This window comes from Zootoca vivipara, chromosome 13 (genome assembly GCF_965207765.1).
Source record: "Zootoca vivipara chromosome 13, rZooViv2.hap1.1, whole genome shotgun sequence".
In the NCBI taxonomy this organism is placed as follows: Eukaryota; Metazoa; Chordata; class Lepidosauria; order Squamata; family Lacertidae; genus Zootoca; species Zootoca vivipara.
In genome coordinates, this window is record NC_142596.1 from 4113088 (window position 1) to 4135470 (window position 22383).

The 22383-nt window shown below is 47.7% G+C and overlaps 1 protein-coding gene across 8 annotated transcripts in view; it reads right to left on the reverse strand.

Moving 5' to 3' along the window:
• ANXA2 (annexin A2) overlaps positions 1 to 19906 on the reverse strand; it is a 38975-nt gene extending 19069 nt beyond the window's left edge. For 2 of the 8 annotated variants that reach the window (XM_035132136.3, XM_035132137.3), the window contains exons 1-3: positions 19869 to 19906; positions 7571 to 7630; positions 5335 to 5434 (exon numbers count right to left, since the gene is read on the reverse strand). In XM_035132136.3, the coding sequence (XP_034988027.1) occupies positions 5335 to 5434; positions 7571 to 7618 (148 nt within the window). In that variant the 5' untranslated portion in view covers positions 7619 to 7630; positions 19869 to 19906. Of the gene's footprint in view, positions 1 to 5334; positions 5435 to 7570; positions 7631 to 19196 lie in introns of all 8 variants that reach the window. The other 6 variants (XM_088656710.1, XM_088656709.1, XM_088656713.1 and 3 more) reach the window with 3 other exon arrangements.
• Positions 19907 to 22383: the final 2477 nt, after the last annotated feature.

The window sequence follows — 22383 nt, forward strand, 5'->3', positions numbered from 1 at the left end:
AGAGCGGGGGATGAGAGGCATGGTGCTGGAGTGGCGCAGGACTCTGCGCACCCTTCCAGCGCTCTGGTTGTAGACCCTCATGCCTGCCTGCCCCTGCCCGCCCCAGTCCCGCTCCCTCGGGACTCCCCGCACGGGACGGGAGGCGAGGTGGGCAGCTCACAACCTGCCCAGGAGCGGCAGAGGTGGCAGCGCCACCGCCACCAACGTGCCCGCCCGCCCACAGGGGGGCAGGTCGAGGAGGGTTGGGGAGGGGGTGTGCGCCAATCGAGGCGGGGGTGGCGGTGGCGGAGCCGTGGGGCTTGGTGGCTGGTTGCGCCCCACCAGCCATCTGGCGGTGTGCAGGAAGGGGGGAGGCCACCAGCTGGGGCGCCCTGTGTTTGAAATATGATTGGCCGGGGGGGGGGGGCACCAGAAGGTGATCTCGCCTAGGGCGCAAAAAACCCTAGCACCGGGAAACTAACTAGCACACAGTTTATATACCACTCTTCATCCAATTCCAGGGCAATGAACAATAAAATAATTTATGCAAGGCAATAGTAAAAAAATATATAACAGACAACAATTAAAAAACTTTATGCAGGCTAAAGCTTAGACATTTTAAACTGCCCAAGTAATTTTCAGAAGAAGAAAAATGCTTGAGCCTGCCTTCAGAAGGGTAGGATGCAACTGAATCCCTTCTTATTTTCTAACTAGTGGATTTTAGCCCGTTTAAAAACGGGCGCTAGAGGAAGCGGCCTGCCGGGACTGGCTTGGCGGTGGCGGGTCTTCCCGCCACCACCAAGCCAGTTCGCAGCGGGGGCTTTTCGCCGTTTGCCTTCCCCTGAGGGGGAGGCAAACGGCGAAAAACCCCGCCGCGCCGCAAATCGGCTCCGGGACTGGCTTGGCGGTGGCGGGTCTTCCCGCCACCGCCAAGCCAGTCCGCAGTGGGGGTTTTTCGCCGTTTGCCTTCCCCTGGGGGAGGCAAACGGCGAAAAACCCCGCCGCGCCGCAAATCGGCTCCGGGACTGGCTTGGCGGTGGCGGGTCTTCCCGCCACCGCCAAGCCAGTCCGCAGCGGGGGTTTTTCGCCGTTTGCCTTCCCCTGGGGGAGGCAAACGGCGAAAAACCCCGCCGCGCCGCAAATCGGCTCCGGGACTGGCTTGGCGGTGGCGGGTCTTCCCGCCACCGCCAAGCCAGTCCGCAGCGGGGGGTTTTCGCCGTTTGCCTTCCCCTGGGGGAGGCAAACAGCGAAAAACCCCGCCGCGCCGCAATTCGGCTCCGGGACTGGCTTGGCGGTGGCGGGATGTTCCCGCCACCGCCAAGCCAGTCCGCAGCGGGGGGTTTTCGCCGTTTGCCTTCCCCTGGGGGAGGCAAACAGCGAAAAACCCCGCCGCGCCGCAATTCGGCTCCGGGACTGGCTTGGCGGTGGCGGGAAAAAGGGGAGGAATTCCTCCCCTTCTTCCCGCCGCTGCCAAGCCAAAGCGGGCCTCCCTCCGCGCCCGCTGCCGCTTCGGCTTCCTCGGGTTCCCCGAGGAAGCGCCGTCCCATGCCGGAGGTGTGCGGCAAGGCTGCCGGGGGGGGAGCGCTTCTCTCCCCCGCCGCCTCACCGCGCACCTCCAGCATGAGACTGGGCTTCGGAGCGGCGGTTGGCGGAGCGGCAGTTGGCTGTTCCCTGTGTCCCGAGAGCACGGGTCCAATCCCTGTGTCCCTGGTTGTCCCTCCGTCCAATCCCTGTGTCTCTGGGGGACATGCGCAGTACCCCAGGGACACACGGGACATCTGGACGCAGGGACAACATGGAAATTATTATATAGGATGCTGGTCATCAAGTGTACTTAGATGCTTGTGTGCACAGAAGAGACTTCATTGGCCCATTGTATATTTATACAGATCCTCTCACTCATTCATGAACCCGCTGGGCACTTTTTCCAGTTTCAACCATGTCCAAACCACAGACAGGGAGACCCAGCTTAGTACAGTGGCACCTCTAGTTACGAACTTAATTCATTCCAGAGATCCATTCTTAACCTGAAACTGTTCTTAACTAGAGGAGTGCTTTCACTAATGGGGCCTCTTGCAGCCGCTGTGCCACCGGCACACAACTTCCGTTCTCATCCTGAGGCAAAGTTCTCAACTCGAGGTAACTCTTCCAGGCTAGCGGAGTTTGTAACCTGAAGAGTTTGTATCCCGAGGCATTTGTAACTCGAGGTACCACTGTACTGACAAAAGGCAGTTAAGGAGGAGTACAGAGCAGGTGGACAGGAAAAGTCAAACTCCTCAAGGAAGAATGCAGAATTGTGTCACTTCCAAAGTCTGCAGAGATAGCAGAACAGGCTGTGTTCATTCTTCTGGCTTATGTGGAGGAGGAGGTGAGGGTTGGCAAAATCCCTTTGCATTTCAGGGTAAGATATCAGAAGCAGGATGCTGACTCATAGCTGCCGAGACAGGGGAGGGGCAGTGAGCTGTTCAGTAAAGAATGGAGCTCAGAATTCTTCTTTTTCAGTCTCAAGGGAAGGAGGGAGTTCTTAATCTCCTGCTGCAATGCTCGGATCAATCTGGCAAGCAGAAAATACACTTTTGTCCACTGGCTAACAGACGTGCCTTGCTTTGCTACTCTGTGGTCCATTGTGGCTTCAGGATGAGAAGAGTCCTACAAGATCAGGCCAAGATCAGCATCGTGATCTTACAGTGGGAAACCCACAACAGGATTCAAGCACAAAGGCACTCTTGCCCCCTGCCCTGCCGCTTCCAGAGATTGGTATTTGGAAGCATTGCTGCCTCCAACTGTGGCGGCAGAGCACAGCCATGTGGTTAGTAACCAGTGGTGGGAATTACTGTGCAGGGCCACAGCCAAACAGAAGGCATGAAGCTGAGGCACGAAGCTGGCATGCAAAGGGAAAGTTCCAAAGAGGAGAGCTCCTGCAGCTGTGAGCTGTAGCATCCTTTCAGGACACTGGTGTGAGATGAACTACTAGCCAACCTCCTGTACCGTGATGGTTTGCCCCTCCCCTCCTCCTCCAGTGCCTCCTTCAGGAGGAGCCAGCTCTCGAATTTGTGGCTGCTTGCGTGGTGATTTCTCTTTTATATCAAAAGGTTCACGAGAGATATTTCCGTTTGACATCTCACATACAAAAGGGCAACTTACACTTGCCACGCCCAGAGGCATGCCACAGCAAACTCCAAACTCTTAACAAAAGAAGAACAAAAAGGGAGGTTTGTAGACTTTCTCCTCTTTCACTAAAAAATAAAATGAACCTGAAGCAAGGAATAGGAGAAGAAAAATAGATGACCATTAGGGCTGTGGGGTCCAACGAGTATTTTTCCTCCTCCACTACACTGAGGGCCAGAAGCATGTACCAGTACTTTCTTTTTTAAATGAAATTTAAGGCATCTCAGAGTGCTTGGCAGATGCATGGTACGTGCAAAGCCCAGGAGCAAGAACAGCAGCTGTGCTCTCTCTTTGATTTACTCCACCAACATTTCTCTCTCTCCAGTTTTTAAAAACTAAAGTGTGGCCTGCCAATCATGCTAGGCTGGTCAAAGTGTTTCCAATAGTTATTTTGCTTCAGGCTTTTGCTCTCAGTAACATGAAGAGATGTGCAAGAGCTTCTCGCCACTGCTCTGAGAAAGATCCAGATGTTCCATGAAGTAACTGCTGTGTCCACAGGACACCCCCCATTTCTCCAAACTAGGTGAATTTCTTTTTTGCACATTTATCATCTCCCTTCTGCCCCACAAATGGAAGAATGAGCAGGGTTTTTTTTGCAGAAAACAGGCTAATCAGTTAAGGGCCAGTCCTGTTCAAGCCAAGCAAGGATGCAATGCAATGGACTGATTTCTGCAATGCCACCCCCAATTCACAGGTTACTAAGCCAGCATGGTAGCTGCGAGAGCATCATCACAAATACAAAAGGTAACTGCAGTAGCAGTCTATAATAAATAAGCCACTCATACATATGATGAGGGACCCCAAAGTTGGCCAGTGAGGACTTGTAGCAGTAGCATCCCAGGGATTTATTGAAAGAAATCATGGATTGGGATGCTACTGCTACAAGGACTGAGTATACACAGTGACTCATTGTTTGGGGTTGGGTCAGGCACCCCCAAACTTCGGCCCTCCCGATGTTTTGGACTACAATTCCCATCATCCCTGACCACTGGTCCTGTTAGCTAGGGATCATGGGAGTTCTAGGCCAAAACATCTGGAGGGCCGCAGTTTGGGGATGCCTGGGTTAGGTGGATGCAATGGAGAGTTCTGAGAAGCTGCAAGATTTTGTTGCAGGTTTTGCCTGAAACATATTGTTGATATGTATGTATAAACCACTCACTAACTGTATGCTTTGTGCTTTGCAAGGTAGAAGAAGGCAGGTCTTTGCCCCAAGAAGCTTGCAATCTGAAACTCGATACAGGTGGGTCCAGCCCCCCACCCCCAATACTAATGCATACAGAATGAGGCTCCACAGCCCAAAGTCTGCCTTTGCAAAGTCTGGCATGTACTGACAGGCAAAAAAACGAAACAGCACAGCTACCTATGAAACTCATGAGATGAAAGGGTTCTGGCATCATTAAAGCCAATGCCCAAACTCAGATTGGAAAACGGGAATGCTGTGCATGGCCACGAGGACATTGGCATTTGCCCCTATCACCCAATCTCTTTCATCTCAACCTACCTTGTAGGCCAGAAGAATGTTTTGCTACCAAAGTGAGCTCCATCTGGGTGGGATCAGGCTCTAAACCAGGGGTGGGGAACCTGTGGCGCCCCAGATATTGCTGGACTCCTAGCAACCCCATGGTCAAGGAATTTGGAGTGAGTTGGGTGTCCAACAACATCTGGAAGGCCACAGGTTCCCCATTCCTGCAGTTAAAGAAAATTTGCAACATGGGACAACAAGAGCCTCAACACTGCAGAGCATTTGCTGTTGCAGGAATGACTTCTGATCTACCAGAAAGAGTTCCTTTCATGGTGATTTCGAACTCCTGAATACCTTCCTTGGGAAAGAAACGGATGTCAACCCAGCCGTTTAATCTAAGGGTGTAACATAGGTTCGGCTGGATCCTTCATTATACACCTTTTGGCACCAGGCAAAACCATTCCTCTTCCACCAGGTCTTTTGACTGATTAACATCTGATACCCTTTTAATTGTGTTGTGGGAGAGGAGATCATTGGTTTGTTTCCATTCTTAATTGTATTGTGTATTTTGTGTTTTTTATAGTGTATGTTTATGTTGTGAACCGCCCCGTGACCTACGGATGAAAGTTAATAAGCAATAATAATAAAGTAATGCTTGATGGTGGCAAGTCAAGGAAATGGTAGCTGCCAATGTAGGACAGAGGGGCTCCTCTGCCCAGCCCTACCTTTGGTCTTGATTGCGGTTTCGAGGGCTGCAGCATCGCGATCCGCATCAAAGTTCCCATATGCCTTGACTGTGGCATAGGCACTTGGAGGGAGAGCATGCTGTGGGAGAGAAGAGGAGAGGGGGGAATGATCTTCCAAACTGGCTCCATTAAATCAGCAACTCTGTTCTTGCAAGAGGAAAGACACCCTAACATCCACGGGGGAAATGGCACCGTCTTCTCACCTGACAGTGCTACTTTCTTATCTCAAAGAACAGACCAAATGCATAAAACCAGGCATCCCCAAACTTCAGCCCTCCAGATGTTTTGGACTACAATTCCCATCATCCCTGACCACTGGTCCTGTTAGCTAGGGGTCATGGGAGTTGTAGGCCAAAACATCTGGAGGGCCGCAGTTTGGGGATGCCTGCATAAAACAATGGCAAGACCAGAGGCCTTCCTGGTGCTTCTTGGACTCCAACTCCCATCAACCCCAGAAAGCAGATGGCAGTGGTGATAGGAGTCAGTCTCCTCTTCCCTGATATAAGAACTTTGCCTATGAGCTGTCTTGTGGGTCTTTTACAAAACACCCTTTATATTTATTTAAACAAGACCACCCACTTCAACAACACACTAAAACAACAACAAAAACCCAAAGGAAAACTAAAAAATTAAACATACAAAGTACAAATTTGAGTTGTTTCATTCACATTCCCTGGGAAAAAATTGTTCTCATTGGTGTTGGGAGAGAAGTAACATTTTTTTAAAAAATGTTTTAATTATCAATACCAGGATATTGTCCTTGAGTCCTGTGATATTCTCATGTGCAGCTTAAAGGTGCCTGAGAATTCCAAATAGTTGTTACCGTAGCTGTGGGCCACTTTTAAAAAAAAACAACAGAAAGCTGTGTACAAATGCATGCAATAAATAAATTCTGCTTCTTTAAAAATCAAAACCAGAAACGGTGCAATGAGGCCAGCCAGACCTGCAAGAGGTGAGCCAGGCTCTTTTCCACCTGCACCACTGCCAGGGAGGGCACAAAATAAAATATGAGGCTTTGCAACACAAAAATAGGAAACTGCCCTCACCCCAAAATGCCCAGATCCCCGAGTGAAGGTTCCTTTCCTTTTGTAAGCTTTGCTCCAGCGCAAAAGCACCTGTGACTATTGCAGCTAAAAGGGCCAATGATCAGATGGGGTGAAAGGAAAGTATTAGGTATTTTGCGTTTTTATGTTGTGAACCACCCCGAGAACGACGGATGAAGGACAGTATACACAATTCATAAATAAATAAATGCAACCTTCAAACACAGAACTGCCACCCATAATTCCTCCTCTCCAGCAAGGCTTGTGAAACAGGTTATTCGAGCACAGCTGTGGTGAGGCTCTTCTTTAAAAATATAAAACTCCAGGTGGAGGGTGTGAACACTTTTCTCCCCCTCCCCTTTTTGTTTTACTGAACAGCTACGGTATGTACTACCTCTTGGCTGTTCCCACCTCTCTCAGCCAAGGTAGAAGCTGGCCTTTTGCCGGCCTATGTGCACCAGACACAGATTTTCCAGAAGATTCTGCTCCTTTCTGATGCCAAGAAAAGCAGCGAGTGGAAAAGTTTAATTGCACCACGGAGAAGCTGGCAACACTCAGAATAAAAGCACATTCTTTAGCTTATCATCGAACAGAACACGTCTGGGATGGGTTTCATAGCTCAGCAGTGGAGCAGATGCCTGGCCTGCAGAAGGGCCTCAACTCAATCTGTTCCACTTAACAGTTCAAAGGATCAGGTAGCTGCACAAACCACTGCCAGGCAGGTCCCACTAGACAAAACAGATCTGGTGCGTCTCACTCAGAAGACTGCCTGAGGACATTTCTTTAAAGAGCATTTCCCAAACCTCTGAACGCCAAAGCATTCCTACCTCTCTCCCCTGCCCTGAGTTAGAAACAGGGCTGCACACTCTTGCACCTCAAAAGGTTTATTCTGTGCAACAACTTTCGAAAGAGTCTATTCTCAGTCCAGGGAAATGCCCGCATTTCTGAGCACATGGCATTGCCCTCTGTCAAATAAAGCCACTGGTCCACTTCCCCCAAACACCTCCAGCGTATCCAGAGGGAACTTTCCCAACACTTGCTGCCTGAGAGATGCACGGCTTGAACTTTTGAGTGCCATTCAAAAGAGGCATTCCCCCAATAAATAAATAAATACACCACATGCACACAGGTGTGTTTGGAGTCTGGGATGAGCCAGGGGGAGCAATACTTACATCTCCCTCAAGGGTGAGCTTGGATAAGATTTCGTGGACCGTTGACATCTTGAGAGAAGGCTGGAAGAAAGTAAGAAGAGTTCAAGTCAATCTGCTTGAGCATGCTCACCATCCAATGTCTGCAGAGGCACTGAGGCCGAGCACACACTTTACCTTTAAGGCACATTCAAAAGCCATTCTCTCTCTCAAAGGATTCTGGGCACTGTAGTTTGTTAATGGTTTCTAAGAACTGTAATTCTGTGAGGGGTAAAACTGCAGTGCCCAGAATTCTTTGAGGGAAAGAATGTGGTTCAGGTGTGTTTTAAAGGCATAGTGGGTATGCGGCTGCAACATTTCAACAGGGTGTCAGGTGGCAAATGAAAACATGTTTTAGACAGCAGTGAAGGAAGGATATTTGTAACGTCACCCTGATCTTCCTTCAGTACCTTTCAATTCTCCAAAAATATCCCAGGAAAGAATGTGATCAATGGGAGATTTTCTCTCATTTGCAAGATTTTCATGCTCTTTATTTCATTTAAATTCGCCAACCAGGTGCTCTCCAGATGTACTGGATGATCCAAACCCAAACCACTACATCACACCCGACTGCAGCAAAGAAGTGGATCATATAATTTTCTTTTGTTCTGGTAAGTTAAGGCTAGTTGCATAAATGGCTGTGAAGTGTGAATCAAACAGGGAAAGGGCAGGCATGCAGGGATTAATGTCAAAACGTCATTAAGGGTTTTTACAAATAAATGAATAAAGCGCTCCCAATCAAGGGAACAGCTAACAAAGCTGGCAAAGAGAACAGGGCAGTTTTGGGGTGTGGCAGCGAGTGAAACATGAGAAGGAGACCTGGCCAAGGAACAGGCTTGGCCAATGCCCAGACTCACAGGCTCATGGTTTCACTCCTCTCTCCCCCATCCTGAAGCCCCATTAAAGAAAAAGGAAATCCAGGCTTTCAAAGAGAAGAAAAGGGGGACAAAGCAGTGCAAAGGGGGAGTGAACCAGGTTCAGAGGACCCTGCCCATCTCCCAGTGTCCTCCAGAGGTTCTGGATTACAGCTCCCATTGACCTCGGCCAGCATAAATAGGGAAGGTCTATAGGTGCCCTTAGCCATTTGCTTCTTAGAACTTGAGCAATGCAGCGGTATTTGGTTTGAAGTCCCAGGCTGAGCCTAGTCAAGGAGGAAAACAATACGAAACCATCTCCACCTAACTGCCAAAATATAGGCTTCTCCGCTCACATGACATAAAGTAAATATCAGATGCTAAAATACCAAAATTTCCAAAAATTTCCAGCAGTTAAATGACACACGGACACACAGACCACATTCCAGATTAAAACTGGAAACACACTCCAAGGAGATTGACCATTGGAAACTACAGGGGTAAGGATCCCATCCCTTATGGTTCAACGCTGTCTGGGTGTGTGCGCCTTCAGTGGATGGAGTCCAGCTGAGAGCAGCATATAACAGAGATGCACCAAGAATCCTCCTCCAACGAGTACGATATTCCACTCCAACTTTACATCAGGAGTGATTGGGTAATTTAATTTCCCCTGACACAGAGCCTTGCTCTGTCCCCTGCAAGTGATAGCCAATAACAGGAAATACTGTGGACGTGCCTCTTACAGAGACACGTCAGGCATTTTTTATTCATACTTTAGACTCATAACAATATTTAATTCAATTTACTTCTTGCAATAAAGTAGCAGGTCTCTCATAGCACTGTTCTGGAATTACTGCACTAATTGAAATATTTCAATTTTACATTAGCCACTTTTGGGGCTGTCAATAGGTAGACTCAACAGGAAACAAAACTTTAGAACCTTTGTTGGTACAGTACAGGGTATTAGAACCTAGACTACAAATGAGTAGCAGGCAGGCAGGGCAGAGAAGCATTTGTGGACTAGTAACTTGAAGATTTGGAAGAGTCTTTTTAAAAAAAGAAAGAAAGAAAAGAAATCCCAGAAGTACAAAGGCTGGCAACTTGAAGTAACAAAGATGTTGAAGAGGACATAGCAGCTAGCCAGGGGGGAAGTGTGTTTATTTTAACCTGCTTTCTTCTCTTCCAACAAGTTTTTTTCCAACTCCTTGTACCTTCAATGCCTTTGCAAGACAAATACGGTAGCTCTGTTGGGCTGGGAGGAGCTGAAAAAATCTGGGAAGGAGGGGCAGTTGTTGTACAAAAGGTGTTGTTGAGAAGAATTCAGGCCCCACCATTGCATTCTTGGAAATTAGGCATGAGAACAGAACTCCCAAATTCCTCAGGTTAGACAAATATTTCAGCTGCCAAACAGCATCTGACAATGGCACGCTGTGTGAAGCAGCTGTGCTCACTTTTCAAATATACTGAGGACTGGCACTGTGTTCTGTGTGTGTGTGTGTGTGAGAGAGAGAGAGAGAGAGAGAGAGAGAGAGAGAGAGAGAGAGAGAGAGAGAGCATCTGTTGTGTGACCATACAACAGTGCAACAGTTACAGGAGGGGTTGTGTGTGTGTGTGTGTGTGTGTGTGTGGACAATAAGCAGCTTCCTTCCTTTTGCTCAAGCACCGATGACTCGTAGAAACACACAGCTCTGAACAGTTACCTACCAGAAGGTCATCCAGCCCACCCCATAGTCTCCCCAACCACCACCATATCCCCACCCTCAGAACAACCTAGAAGAGCTGGTCTAATTCCAAGTCCCTGAAGCAATGCGCCAAGGGAAACACAGCAATCTCTCAAATCTCACATGCCTCCGAATTTTGCAACACCGTTCTCCAAGCAAAACATGCATGCAAAAATGTACATGTTTGGGGAAAGTGTGTACACCATTACAATAAAAAATAAAGTATAAAGGTTTTATATTTGTGCAAAGAATCCCCCCAAATCATCATGATTTCACACTCAACAAATATATTGGAAAAAATAAACAGAAAAATGAGTAGAGATTTTTGTAGAGACATCTTAAAATATAAATGACTAGGACAACCCAATGTGAAAAGGGGGAAACCAAATTTAAGACCATGTGCCTCTTGCCTATTCCCTCCCCCCCCCTCAAGACTGCATGTGTAGTTCTGAGCAGCCCAACACATAAAGGGGGGCAATTTCCTACAGGAAGGAAGGAAACGCAAGCGATCTCAGGGGATGGGAGCCATTTTAGCCACAATAACTGCTGCTACTGTTAGGGATCCACTGGTTATCGGGGTTACAGTTAATCCCTCTGTTAAAGGAGGCTGAGGGTGCAATTCCATCTAATAGCAAACTCAGGCGGCAGAGCAGAGGACTCTTTAGTTACACGGGAGAATTGAACTTTGTAAATGGAAAAGGCTGTTTTTAGCACAACAACTTTCGAAGAGGACCTGTGAGCTTCTGCAACTTGCAGAAACGTTTGTTGACGGAGCAGGTGGTGAAATTAGAACAGGAGGAGGAAAGGAAGAGATAATTGGTCTAATGCAGCCTCCAACAGGCTATAATAGTCCAGCATTTATTTTCCTACAGCAGTCAAGCAGATACCTGCAGGAAGCCCACATGCAAGGCACGATGGGGATACACTTCTCCCCAGCAAATAGTATGCAAACTTGCTGGCTCCTTATAGCCCCAGATCTCAGTGACATTGAACCTACGCCATACATCTAAAGCACATTCAATGCACATTTAAAGAACACAACTCCCCCCCAAGAATCGTGGAAACTGTAGTTTTTGCCTCACAGAGCAGCAATTCTCAGTCCCCCCTAACAAACTATAGTTCCCGGGCTCTTTGGGGAAAGTAATGCAATTTATATGTGCATTGGACGTGCTTTAAATGTACACCGTTAAAAAAAACAAAAAACTTTTAAGGCTGAAGACATTCCCATTAATCCAGGCATTTGGGTTACAGAGCAGACTGCTGCTGGGTTGTGGTCCCATCAATATTTTAATCTCTGCCATTTTATTGCCGTCTTGTGACTTTATTCTTTGTACTGTATTATTGCTTTAATGTTCTGTTCCCATTAAGTCACTTTGTGCTCCAGAATGGGGAAAGGGTGTGGCTTTAAAAGAATTCAAACAAATAGTTGTGCTTCCAAAGAATCTTGGGATCCCCCTTCCTCTGTGACTCTCCCCAGTCTCCTTTAAAAACCACCTAAGCAATGCAGAGACCCCACCCCACCCCCAGCTATGACGCCCTGATGCATTTGATACCGGCACTGTTTCACTCATTAATCAAAGCTTATCAGGCTATAAGGTACCATTCATATATTCAGTGTGATTTTTCTAGAAAAAGAGGTGCTGGAACGCACCATGAATGCCTCTCCTGTTCTCTAATAATGGCAGTGGTGCCCACCTGAGAGGTGTCAGAACTGAGTTCCACCCAATTCTGACTGAAAAAAAGTCCTGCATATATTTATTCAGGGCCGGCTCTAGGTAGAGTCCTGGTGGCGCGGGGCGCCGGGCTGGTAGGCAGGGCGCTGCGCGGCATAGCCGCGCGGAAGCCATGCTGCGCCCTGCGAGGCCGAGGGCGCCGGAGCGATCTCTGCCCCTCAGCGCCAGGGCGTGCGACCTGCTCAAGACTGCCCTGTATTTATTGCATCTGCATCCCACCCAGGGGAGTCTTACCCATAGAGGCTAGTGGCATGGGGCATCGGGGCGCCATGTTCTGGAGGGCGCAAGGGAAGAGGCAGAGGCTGGAGCCTCCGTCTGCCGTGGCCACCGCAGCATGAAGCGGCCAGCTGAGCTGGGAGGCGCCGCGTCCAGCCTCCGCCTCTTCCCCGCTGGCAGCACTGTCCTCCCTAAAAAAAGGTCGACAACTCTGGAAAGGGGTGGGCACCGGAGAGAGCTTTGCACCACAGTGCCGGGTATGCTTAAGACGGCCCCGATTCCACCTTTTTCTTCAAGGAGCTCAATGTGGCCCCCATGGTCCCTCCCCCCTTCGGCATTTCATCCTCACAACAATCCTTTGAGATAGGATCAGGTTGAGAGGCAGTGCTTGGCACCTAGTCCCCCAGGTGAACTTCATGGCAAAATCCAGATTGGAATCCAGGTCTCTCCTAGGTCCTAATCCAACACTCTAACCCATATCCTCCAATGTTTCTCTGATGAAAATAGGGATGTCCTATTCCATCATCATCATTTTATTATTTATTGCCCCAGCCACTCTGTGAAGCTTCCAACATATATAAAAAACATAATAAAACATTAAAGAAACTTCTCTCTACACGACTGCCTTCAGATGTCTTCTAAAGATGGTACAGTTAATTATCTCCTTGGCTCGGGGGTCACAAAACTCCATCCCCTCCAACATTTTTCCAATGAAAATAGGGATGTCCTAAGGAAAAGTGGGACATTCCGAGATCAAATCAGAAACCAGAACGACATCTGTAAATCTGGGACTGTCCCTGGAAAATAGAGCCACTTGGAGGGTCTGCTAACCGCTGCACCACACTGACACACACAAAGAGACACACTTAAACTTACACCAATTAACTAATAATAATAATAATAATAATAATAATAATTTAAAGGAAATGCCACTGTCTGGCCTAGCCCAGCAGTCACACCAAGAGTTGAAAGTCATTGCAATAAAAATAGCCTTGGCCAGAGCACCAACTGATTTTTAAAAGAGCTTCAGCTACAAAACTGAATGAAAACCACAGCCAAGCAGACTTGTTGAGACAAGGCAGAAAAAAGGCAGGGCAGAGGGAGAACCAAGTCCAGTGATTCAGCCGACACGCCCTTGGAATGTCGGCTGAGTTGCCACATAACACTGTAGTAAATGGAGGCCAATCAGAGAAAAGTTATTGCAGCCCAGTCATGGGGGAGAGAGAGAAAATGAGCAGGAAGATGGGAATGCTGCAAAGATTACTTTGTTAGAAGATAAATGAGGTCACAGATCTTGAACTGCATGGCTATGCTGTGAACTGTGGACTGCTAACTACACAGGATCTGGGAGCTGCTGCAGACTCTTGCATTTTTCAACTGCAGCAGGAGGCTTCTAGTCCTCATGAGTGCAGTGAAGAGTTGGAAATGCACAAACCATTAGGGAAGGCATAGCGTCCATTTGGTGGTATTGAACTAAGCAGTAGCGGCTGATGCTGGCAGGGAGGAAGGGGGGCAGCCCCATGGAAGGTGGAGCCAGAGCCAATGGCAGGCAAACCCATCCTTCTCCCTGCTGAGCTCTAAATGGGTTAACACAGAGATGAAGGGGGGGAGGCAGCTGACAGGCCATGCCACCCCCTGGACTGGTTGTAAGCAAGGAGGTCAGCAGTTGGGGGCTGGCTGAGGGCTAATCATAGCCCAGCCCCACCCCCGGAACTACGTTTTCCCAGAGTAGACCCTGAGAAGTACTCAGGCAACATTCACACCATCCGTTTAAAGCACTTTAAACACGTCTTATGGCTTCCCACAAAGGGCGGAGAGTTTTTAAGAGATCCCTATTCCCCTCACAGAGCTACAATTCTCAGAGTTCCCTGGGAAGAGAGATCAACTGTTAAGCCACTCAGGGAACTGTAGCTCTGCGAGGGGAACAGTCTGACGACTCTCAGAACTCAACGCACTGCATCTCCCAGAATTATTTGGGGTGGGGGAGGCCATGACTGTTTCAAGTTGGTATCATAATGCGTAAAATGAATGGTATGAAAGTTGCCAAAGCTGGATACAACTCATGGCTCCTAATGGAAGAAGGAACTAAAGGCTGTGTTGTTTAGCCCAGTGTGTTGAAGAGTAAGACACATCTCCATCCCAAGCCACAGTGCCTTCATTTACCCCACTCCAAGGATGCCATGTGAAACTTAAAGGTAAAGGTAAAGGGGCCCCTGACCATCAGGTCCAGTCGTGTCTGACTCTGGGGTTGTGGCGCTCATCTCGCTCTATAGGCCGAGGGAGCCGGTGTTTGTCCGCAGACAGCTTCCGGGTCATGTGGCCAGCATGACAAATCTGCTTCTGGCGAACCAGAGCAGCAAACGGAAACGCCGTTTACCTTCCCACTGTAGCGGTTCCTATTTATCTACTTGCATTTTGACATGCTTTCGAACTGCTAGGTTGGCAGGAGCTGGGACTGAGCAACGGGAGCTCACCCCGTCGCAGGGATTCGAACCGCCGACCTTTGGATCAGCAAGCCCTAGACTCTGTGGTTTAACCCACGGCGAAACTTAGAGCTACTTAATTCCAGAAAATTCACCAATCACCATAACCCTCAAAGCTCAAAACAGATCAGAGGCATAATCATCATGCCCTTTCTGTTTCTCCTTGAGTTTTTAAAATGTGTGTTAATAGGTAAAATTATTATTTCAAGGCGGCATCACAGCTGGACATGGATTCAAATTCAGATCTCACATGCTCAAAACTTGACCAGAGCATGCCTGAATAGCCTGGTGTCATTAAAGCAGATGAGGGGCAGCACAGAATAAGCTGCTTGCCTATTTATTGTCTTACATACAAGAAGCCATACAGTTTAATTCACAAAGGAGAACTCTGCAGAGAATCCTTAGAAGGAACTTTCAAAAGAATGCAAGGAGAGCCTGCTGGATCAGGCCAATGGCCCATATCGTCCACATCCTGTTCTCACAGTGGGCAACTAGACCTGCAAGCAGAGTCTGTGCAAAGAGCATTCTCCCCTCCTGTGGCTTCAAGCAGCTGGGATTCCGACGCCAACGGTGTAGGCACAGCAGAGCCATCGATAGCCTTCTCCTACATGAATCTGTCCAGTCCTTTAAAAAAGCCATCCAAGTTGGAATACTTTGCAAGAGGCGCCTTCTCCTGGCTCAGGTGCCACACAATACATGCTCTGAATTTTTAAAGAACTCAACGTCTTAATGTGGCACCACCTCCACTTTGGAACTCCCTGCCAATTGATGTCAGGCCTTCACGGTGCCCATTTTGGTGCCTACTAAAACAATACTGTTTAGACAAGCCTACCCTAGATGTTTAGAAAGCTGTTTTAAGTTTTAATCTGTTTTCAGCTTACTGTTATTTTAACTTTTGAAAAGTCATAAATTATTGCTGTTAATCCTTCTTATTGACACTTTTATTATTCTACCTTTTTTGGAAACCACTTTGGGTTTTAACAATTGAGCAGTGTATAAATCTTTTGAAAGAAGTAAGTAACCAATCAATTGACTAAACATTGCCACCCTTTTTTTTAAAGAAAAAAAAAAGCCCCAATCCTCTCTCCTGTCTTGCGTTTAGCACTTTCCTTCTGCCCCAGCCAAGTTCTTGAACCAGCGTTCGGAGTGTTGTCTGGATGCACAGATAAAGTCCAAGAAAAGGGAGGGAGAGAGAGAGAGGAGCTCCTGGCAACTGTTCACCAGGCATGGTCAGGGCCATTGTGCTAGCCTGAAAGGGAGTGGCCCCTCTGTGGATGGCAAAAAAACCAGAAAAACAAAAAGCAAGGTGTTGCACAAGTTTCAGAAGTCTTCAGAATGAGAGAATGGAAACCCTGAGCTTGTGTGAGCCACGTCTCCAAGGAAGGCTGGGAGTGGTCATGGAGGAATGTGGGGCTGCAAGGGGTAGAGGAGTGGCACAGAGCTGCCCCAAAGGATACACCCAAGAGGTCTACCTCGACAGGAATGGTGAGAAGGGGGGAGGCCTTCTCTAAACCAAAACAGGATTGCTGAAAGCTTTCTCGTTTTGATAAGTATATTGCAGGAAAAGGCAGGCAGTCTCTGCTGCAAACGGAACCCACAGATACAGCAAGCCAGAATGAGATCATGCCAAACTCTGCAGCAGAATTTAATTAAGTTCAAAGCAGGGAGGAGGCAGGAAGAGAAGCCAGCTCTCCTACTCAGTGTTTGAAAGCACTATTTAAAAAAATGAACCTTTTTAATTTTTGCAGTGCTGGTTATTTAGCTGGAAGGAGAGGCAATGGGCTGTGCCAGCACCTACAAGTCAACAGAGCTCTGCTCATGAGCCAGCCTGGGGTAGATTTCACCTCCCTCCCACCCATATTTCACGTCAATTGTGGCTTGCAACTTCACATGACTACACTGGTCGGTGGTTTCTTTACAAAGGCATCCCACAGAATCAAAGGGTATATGCATCAGAAGGTAGCAACAAGAAACCCCTGGGCCAAACGTCAGTTGCCCAACTCTAGAGGCAAAGGAGAGAGAGAAAATTACCACATTTCTCTCCCTCCAAGGAGATCAGGCTAGTACCGTATGCATGGTTTCGCCACACCCATTTTTATCTTAACCTTCCAATGGGAAGAACTGTTTGGCAGTGGAACAGACTGTGGTGGATTCTCCATTGTAGGTTTTTAAACAGAGGCTGGTGGCCGTCTGTCATGGATGCTTTAGTCGAGACTCCTGCTTTGCAGGAGATTGGGCCAGATGGCCCCTATGGCTCTCTATCATTCTATGATCACCCTGCATGGGAGGCTGGGCTGAGAAACAGAGACTGGCCCAAAGTCACTCAGCTGAGCCAGGGTCACTCGGTTGACCACAGAGTCAAGATCTGAACCAGCCTGACATTCTACCCTCTACACTATGCTGACTTTCTGGACCTGGAGGGAGGGAAGAGTCAGGGTCCCCAAAGCCTCCAAAGATGTTGTTAACTAGCGGTACATATACTCTGTGTCCTCCAGGTTGGGCCATAATTTACATTAGCCCCAGCCACATGGAAGCTATGGTCCAAAACAGAGTGCACAGTGTTGGGGGAGGCTGGCCAGTATCTGCTGAGTATTGGCACCAGGAGTCCTGTGGCTCCTTTACAACCATCAGATTTACTGCAGCAGGAGTTTTAGTGGGCTGGACTCAAGCCTGCTTTGTCAGAAGCACATTCTAGTAGTCAGGAAACTGGGGAGTGATTTTCTACATTTATAAAACACCATATATCTGTACAAGAGGAATGTTCCACTGCAGGCAAAACAAGCATTGATAGAAATACTTCAGAAATGCAGCTAGTTTAAATCTTTTATTAATTTATCCGAGCAACTGCAGAATTTTGGTTCAGTGAATTAACTTCTGAATTGCACTGTGAGTCACTTTGAACTGAATGGGGCTTCATCCAAGGTCAATAGAATTAGGATTGTGGCCTTAAAATTATTTACAAATAGGCTTTTACTGTAGCCTGTTAGAAAACAAAAACAACAAGCAAATATCTGCAGGACACACACACACCACACCCTGCAACCATTTCACAAGAAACTTGGAAAGATTATACAATCATCCAGATGTTAGATTACTGTTGGGCCAGAGGTAGCAACTGGTTTTAGAATATATATATATATATATATATATATATATATATATATATATATATATATATTTGGGAGGGGGCTAATTGGGGAGATGCTGTGGGGTTGTGGACTTCATTCAGGGGCAGCCGCCTCCTGTTACTGCACTCACCCATAATTCCCCCAAACGGAGCATGCAGGACGGGTGTGGCCCTTTCTCAGAAAATCTTTACTTACTGCACAACTTGCTGCAACATGCCAAGCTCTGGAGTGTGGGGAGAGAAGAGCGTATTTCACAGAATGACGCAACAGGAGAGCCGTTCGGGGGGAGAAGGGGGACACACCCAAGGCTTGGACTGAAACTAATAGCAGAGAGCGGGAATCTCCACAGCTAGCAAAGGCAAGCAGGGAAATTAACACAGCACCAGCAGTCATCATGACCACTTATGTCCTCTAGGGATGGGCTCTGGAACGGGCCATTTGTGCTCCAGTCCTTGCCCCCTTTGGGATTTGCTGGCAATGAACCACTGGCAGAGAGGGCACAAAGGGGCCTTGGGGAAAGGAAACCACTCATGCGGGGGGGGGGGTTGTGCTCACACACAAGGCAGAAACTTTTAAAGGAAAGCTCTCAAGCCTGGATACTCGATCCTAGCCTCCTAGAGTTGGAGGGCCAAAAAGAGGAGTGGTGAATAAATGAAGACACTGCAATGCTCTCTCTGGGACACCGACTGTTATTGCAGCAGGACAACCCAGAAAAGAAGGTGGCTCTCTCTCAGCTGTCCCCAAAGCATGCAAGGCTACAGCTCACACAGAAGCCTTAAAGCCTGGCCTAACCACTCAGAAGCTTTATTATTAATAGTATTTTCAAACGGCCCCTCATTCCAAAGGTCCCCAAGCTATCCATTTTGCAAATCATGTCTCCTGGGCGTCTTTGGATGCTGCCTCACCAGCTAGAGCAAAAGACTCTTTGCCAGAGCCTCCCCTTGGGCAAAACTTAATTCCTGCACCGCAGGGAGATGGACTAGATGACCTTCAGGGTCCCTTCCACCTCAACCATTCTGGGATTCTAAAGCACCAAGAAGGGACAGAAGCAGAGACTCACACACAGGACTCAACTCTGCTTGGGGGAGTCAACAGGCCAGGTGCTGGGCATCCAAGACCTGGGGAGCAAGGATGCAGAAAAGGGCTGAGAATGCAGCCAGGTATGTGAATTAGCAAAAATTAAAATTAAATGTATTGCAAGAGATTAGTAAGCAGAAAGACAACACTAGAAAATGTTTCTCACATTCTGCTAGCCTGCACTTCACCCCAGCAGAATGATTCCCCCCCCCCCTTTTCTAGATTAGAATATACTATTTTTAAGGAGCTTGTTGCCACTCTGAACAGCGGAGAAACCTTTTCCATTTTGCATTTCTGCTTTGACAGTTGGGTGTCCCTGCACACTTCACACACATGCGACTCTGGGTTTACTCCCAAGTTATAGGGTTACCATATTTCAAAAAGTGAAAACCAGGGCACCTGGAAAGTTCTTGAGCTTTCTTCAGGAAGGCGATTGCCTTGCCTAACATCCAGGCCAAAGAAGCGCCACCTTTCGGGAATTCCCTCCGGACGTCAATTATGCCTTTGAAATCCCGTTAAAGTCCGGAAAAACCAGGACGCATGGCATCCCTACAAGTCAGGATTGGTAGGGCGTCAGCCTAAACGCCCGATCCTATGGAGACTTTCTCCGAAGCGCACCGAGGGGCACTCCCAGTCCCAGCCGTCGCACCCCTCCTCCGAAGTCAGCCCCGCCGGTTCCAATTGGGCTTACTCCCAGGTAAGTGCAGAAGGGACGGCGGCCCCAATCCTCCCCGAGTTCCTTTGCAGGGCAAAGCCACCAGACACACGCGCGCACACCCCAATAAAGGAGACGCTGAGTCGGGCGCGCTTACGCGAGAGTAAGTCCCACTGAACTCAACGGGACTTACTCATAGCTGTCAAGTTCTCCCTTTGTTTAAGGGAAATTCCCTTATTCTGAATAGGCTTCCTCGCGAGAAAAGGGAAAACTTGACAGCTATGGACATACTTCTCATGTAAGCGCACCAAGGCAGTGCAATTCTCCCGCTGCCTCACTTCGGAGTCAATCCAGATTACGGGGAACGCCGTGTGGCAGGCGGAGCCGCTCCGGATCCAGCGCCCCCGGAGACTTACCGAGCAGGCGGCGGCAGACTCCGAGTCCGGCTGAGCACGAGCGAGAGGCGTCCGGGGTGGGGTTTTTGTAGCAGCCGCGGGTCCCCGCTCGTCTCCGGCCGCGGGCAGGCGCCGCCCTCCCGCGCCAACCGAGCCCGGCCCCGCCTCTGACTCAGCCTCGCCTCTGGAAGGGAAGCTTGGAGGGCGGGCCCGGAGCCCCCCCCCCAACCACGGTCCTGCAGACTGCTTTGAAACAGCTTCCCTCCGCCCCATAAATGTTTCAGTGTTTTTTTAGAAAAAAAATTGTATTTTTTTTACATTCTTAACTCCAAAGTGCAACATTTTAAATTGATTTTTAAATTATAGCAAAGGAAGGACACCCCAAGTGAAATCTCTCAGAACCCACCCAGATATAATGCTGATGCGTGCTTTAATCTGTCTTCTGATTACTGTTGATGTTGATTTTTTTGAATGTTTTAAATTATAGTTGGTAATTTTATCTTTTTTTGCAAAGCACTTGCTGTTGTTTTTTTTACACTCAAAAGGTGAATAAATCGCAACTTCCAGCAAGGAAATGAAGATGGTTACAATGTTTGCTGTGCAAGCAATTATTGCCTCAAACTCACCAATTTACCTGCAAAAAAAGCAGAAAGAAAGGCTAAGAGCGCTGTTTCCACATATACTATTGATAATTCCAACAAATTAAAAGAAGCACAAATCCACCAGAGTAAAATCTCTCAAGATCCATACCTTGGTACAGGTAGGAGAAGCCACCTGGCCATGATGGACTTCATTTGCCAATTAAATAAAATCATACCATATTGCAAAAAAATGATCCGTCTCTTGTACTGCGTCCTCTAGCAGCTTTTATTTTATGGGATTCCCACCCCAGCCATTTGCCAGACCTGAGAATAATAAAAATGCTGCACTTTTAGGTTGTTAATAATGTTTAAATCAAACAGTTTCCAAAATTTAGTCACAGATGCTCTTGCTGCTGTTAAAATCACAAACAAACAAACAAACCTTAAAGTTACAAAAAGAGAGGTACAAAGGTTGTAATTTCCAAATAAGAAAAGGAAATGTAGGAAAATAAAGGCAGCGAAACACGCCTTGAATTAGCCAGGTTTTGTGATGGGGGGGGGGAGAAAAATTTGTTTCTCTAAATCTGGAGCGTAGGAAACGAAACCCACCAAACAGCGTAGAACTGCTCCAGGTCTTCATTGCTCTTAGAAACACATGATTTGTATCTTCTCTGCAATAACCAGAGTCCACATAACCCTGCCAAAGTGCGAGTTTCTTCCATTTCCAAGCTGGCACCGATCCTTCTACATACTGCTAGATTTGGGCTGGAGCATTTTTTAGGGGCCATCGTTGCTCGTGGGGTTGTTGGTGTTAATTTTTTGTACCTTTAGTTTGGAGCTTATGATTTAGGTGGAAATTGTTCGGTTTGGTTGTGTGCTTTTTGATGTTTATTACTACTTTTGTTATATTTGTAGTTATGGAATTTGCTGTATGTTGTAAACTGCCTTGAGCATGGTTTTAACCAGGGTCCCCAAACTAAGGCCCGGGGGCCAGATGCGGCCCAATCGCCTTCTAAATCCGGCTCGTGGAAAGTCCAGGAATCAGCATGTTTTTACATGAGTAGAATGTGTCCTTTTATTTAAAATGCATCTCTGGGTTATTTGTGGGGCATAGGAATTCGTTCATTCCCCCCCCCCAAAAAAAAATATAGTCCGGCCCCCCACAAGGTCTGAGGGACAGTGGTCCGGCCCCCTGCTGAAAAAGTTTGTTGACCCCTGGTTTTAACTTTGGAACAGAGGCATACAAATAAAATGATTGATTGATTGACTCTGAAGTTAGCCCTCTTCATCCTCTCCAGAGGAGTCTTACTGCTTTAGAGTCCTGTCCAATACATATAAATTAGCACATGTTAATTCTATGCAAATGTGTGTCATGAGCCTGTGTGCTGAACCATTTACATACCTACCAGTGCATGTGTTGTATAGGTTTGTTGGGGAAAGTGTAAAACCAAGCACACTGATTTGTTGCATTTTAAGGGCTTCAGTCCTCTGCGCATTTACATTGGACTTGAAAGTGTGTGATCCTGTACACACTTACCTGAGAGCAAGTGCCACAGAATGCTTCCTTCTTCCTTCTGAGCAGATGTGCACAGCAAGAGAAAACAACAACATGCATTCTTCTTCTTTTCAGTGCCCTTTTCTAAATGATTTTTTTAAAAGCAGAGTGAGAACTGTTTCTAGATGTGCTTAGCAAAGGACAAAGCAGAGCCAAGAGATGACTAATGAGGAACATTTTTGTGGCTGGAGTGAGAGAACCTTGGAAAGTTGCCCGCAAATTAATCTGAGGTTAACAGTCAAGGAAGTGCTGTTGAACTGCCCAGGGGTGGCTGCCATGACCTGCAGCCACCAACCCTGTACTGTGACCCCCATATTTTGCTTAGTGGGCTCTGTCAGTATCTGTGTGGGATGTGAAATGGTTTTCATATAAAGTGGACTTGCATCTTGTGTGGGGGTTA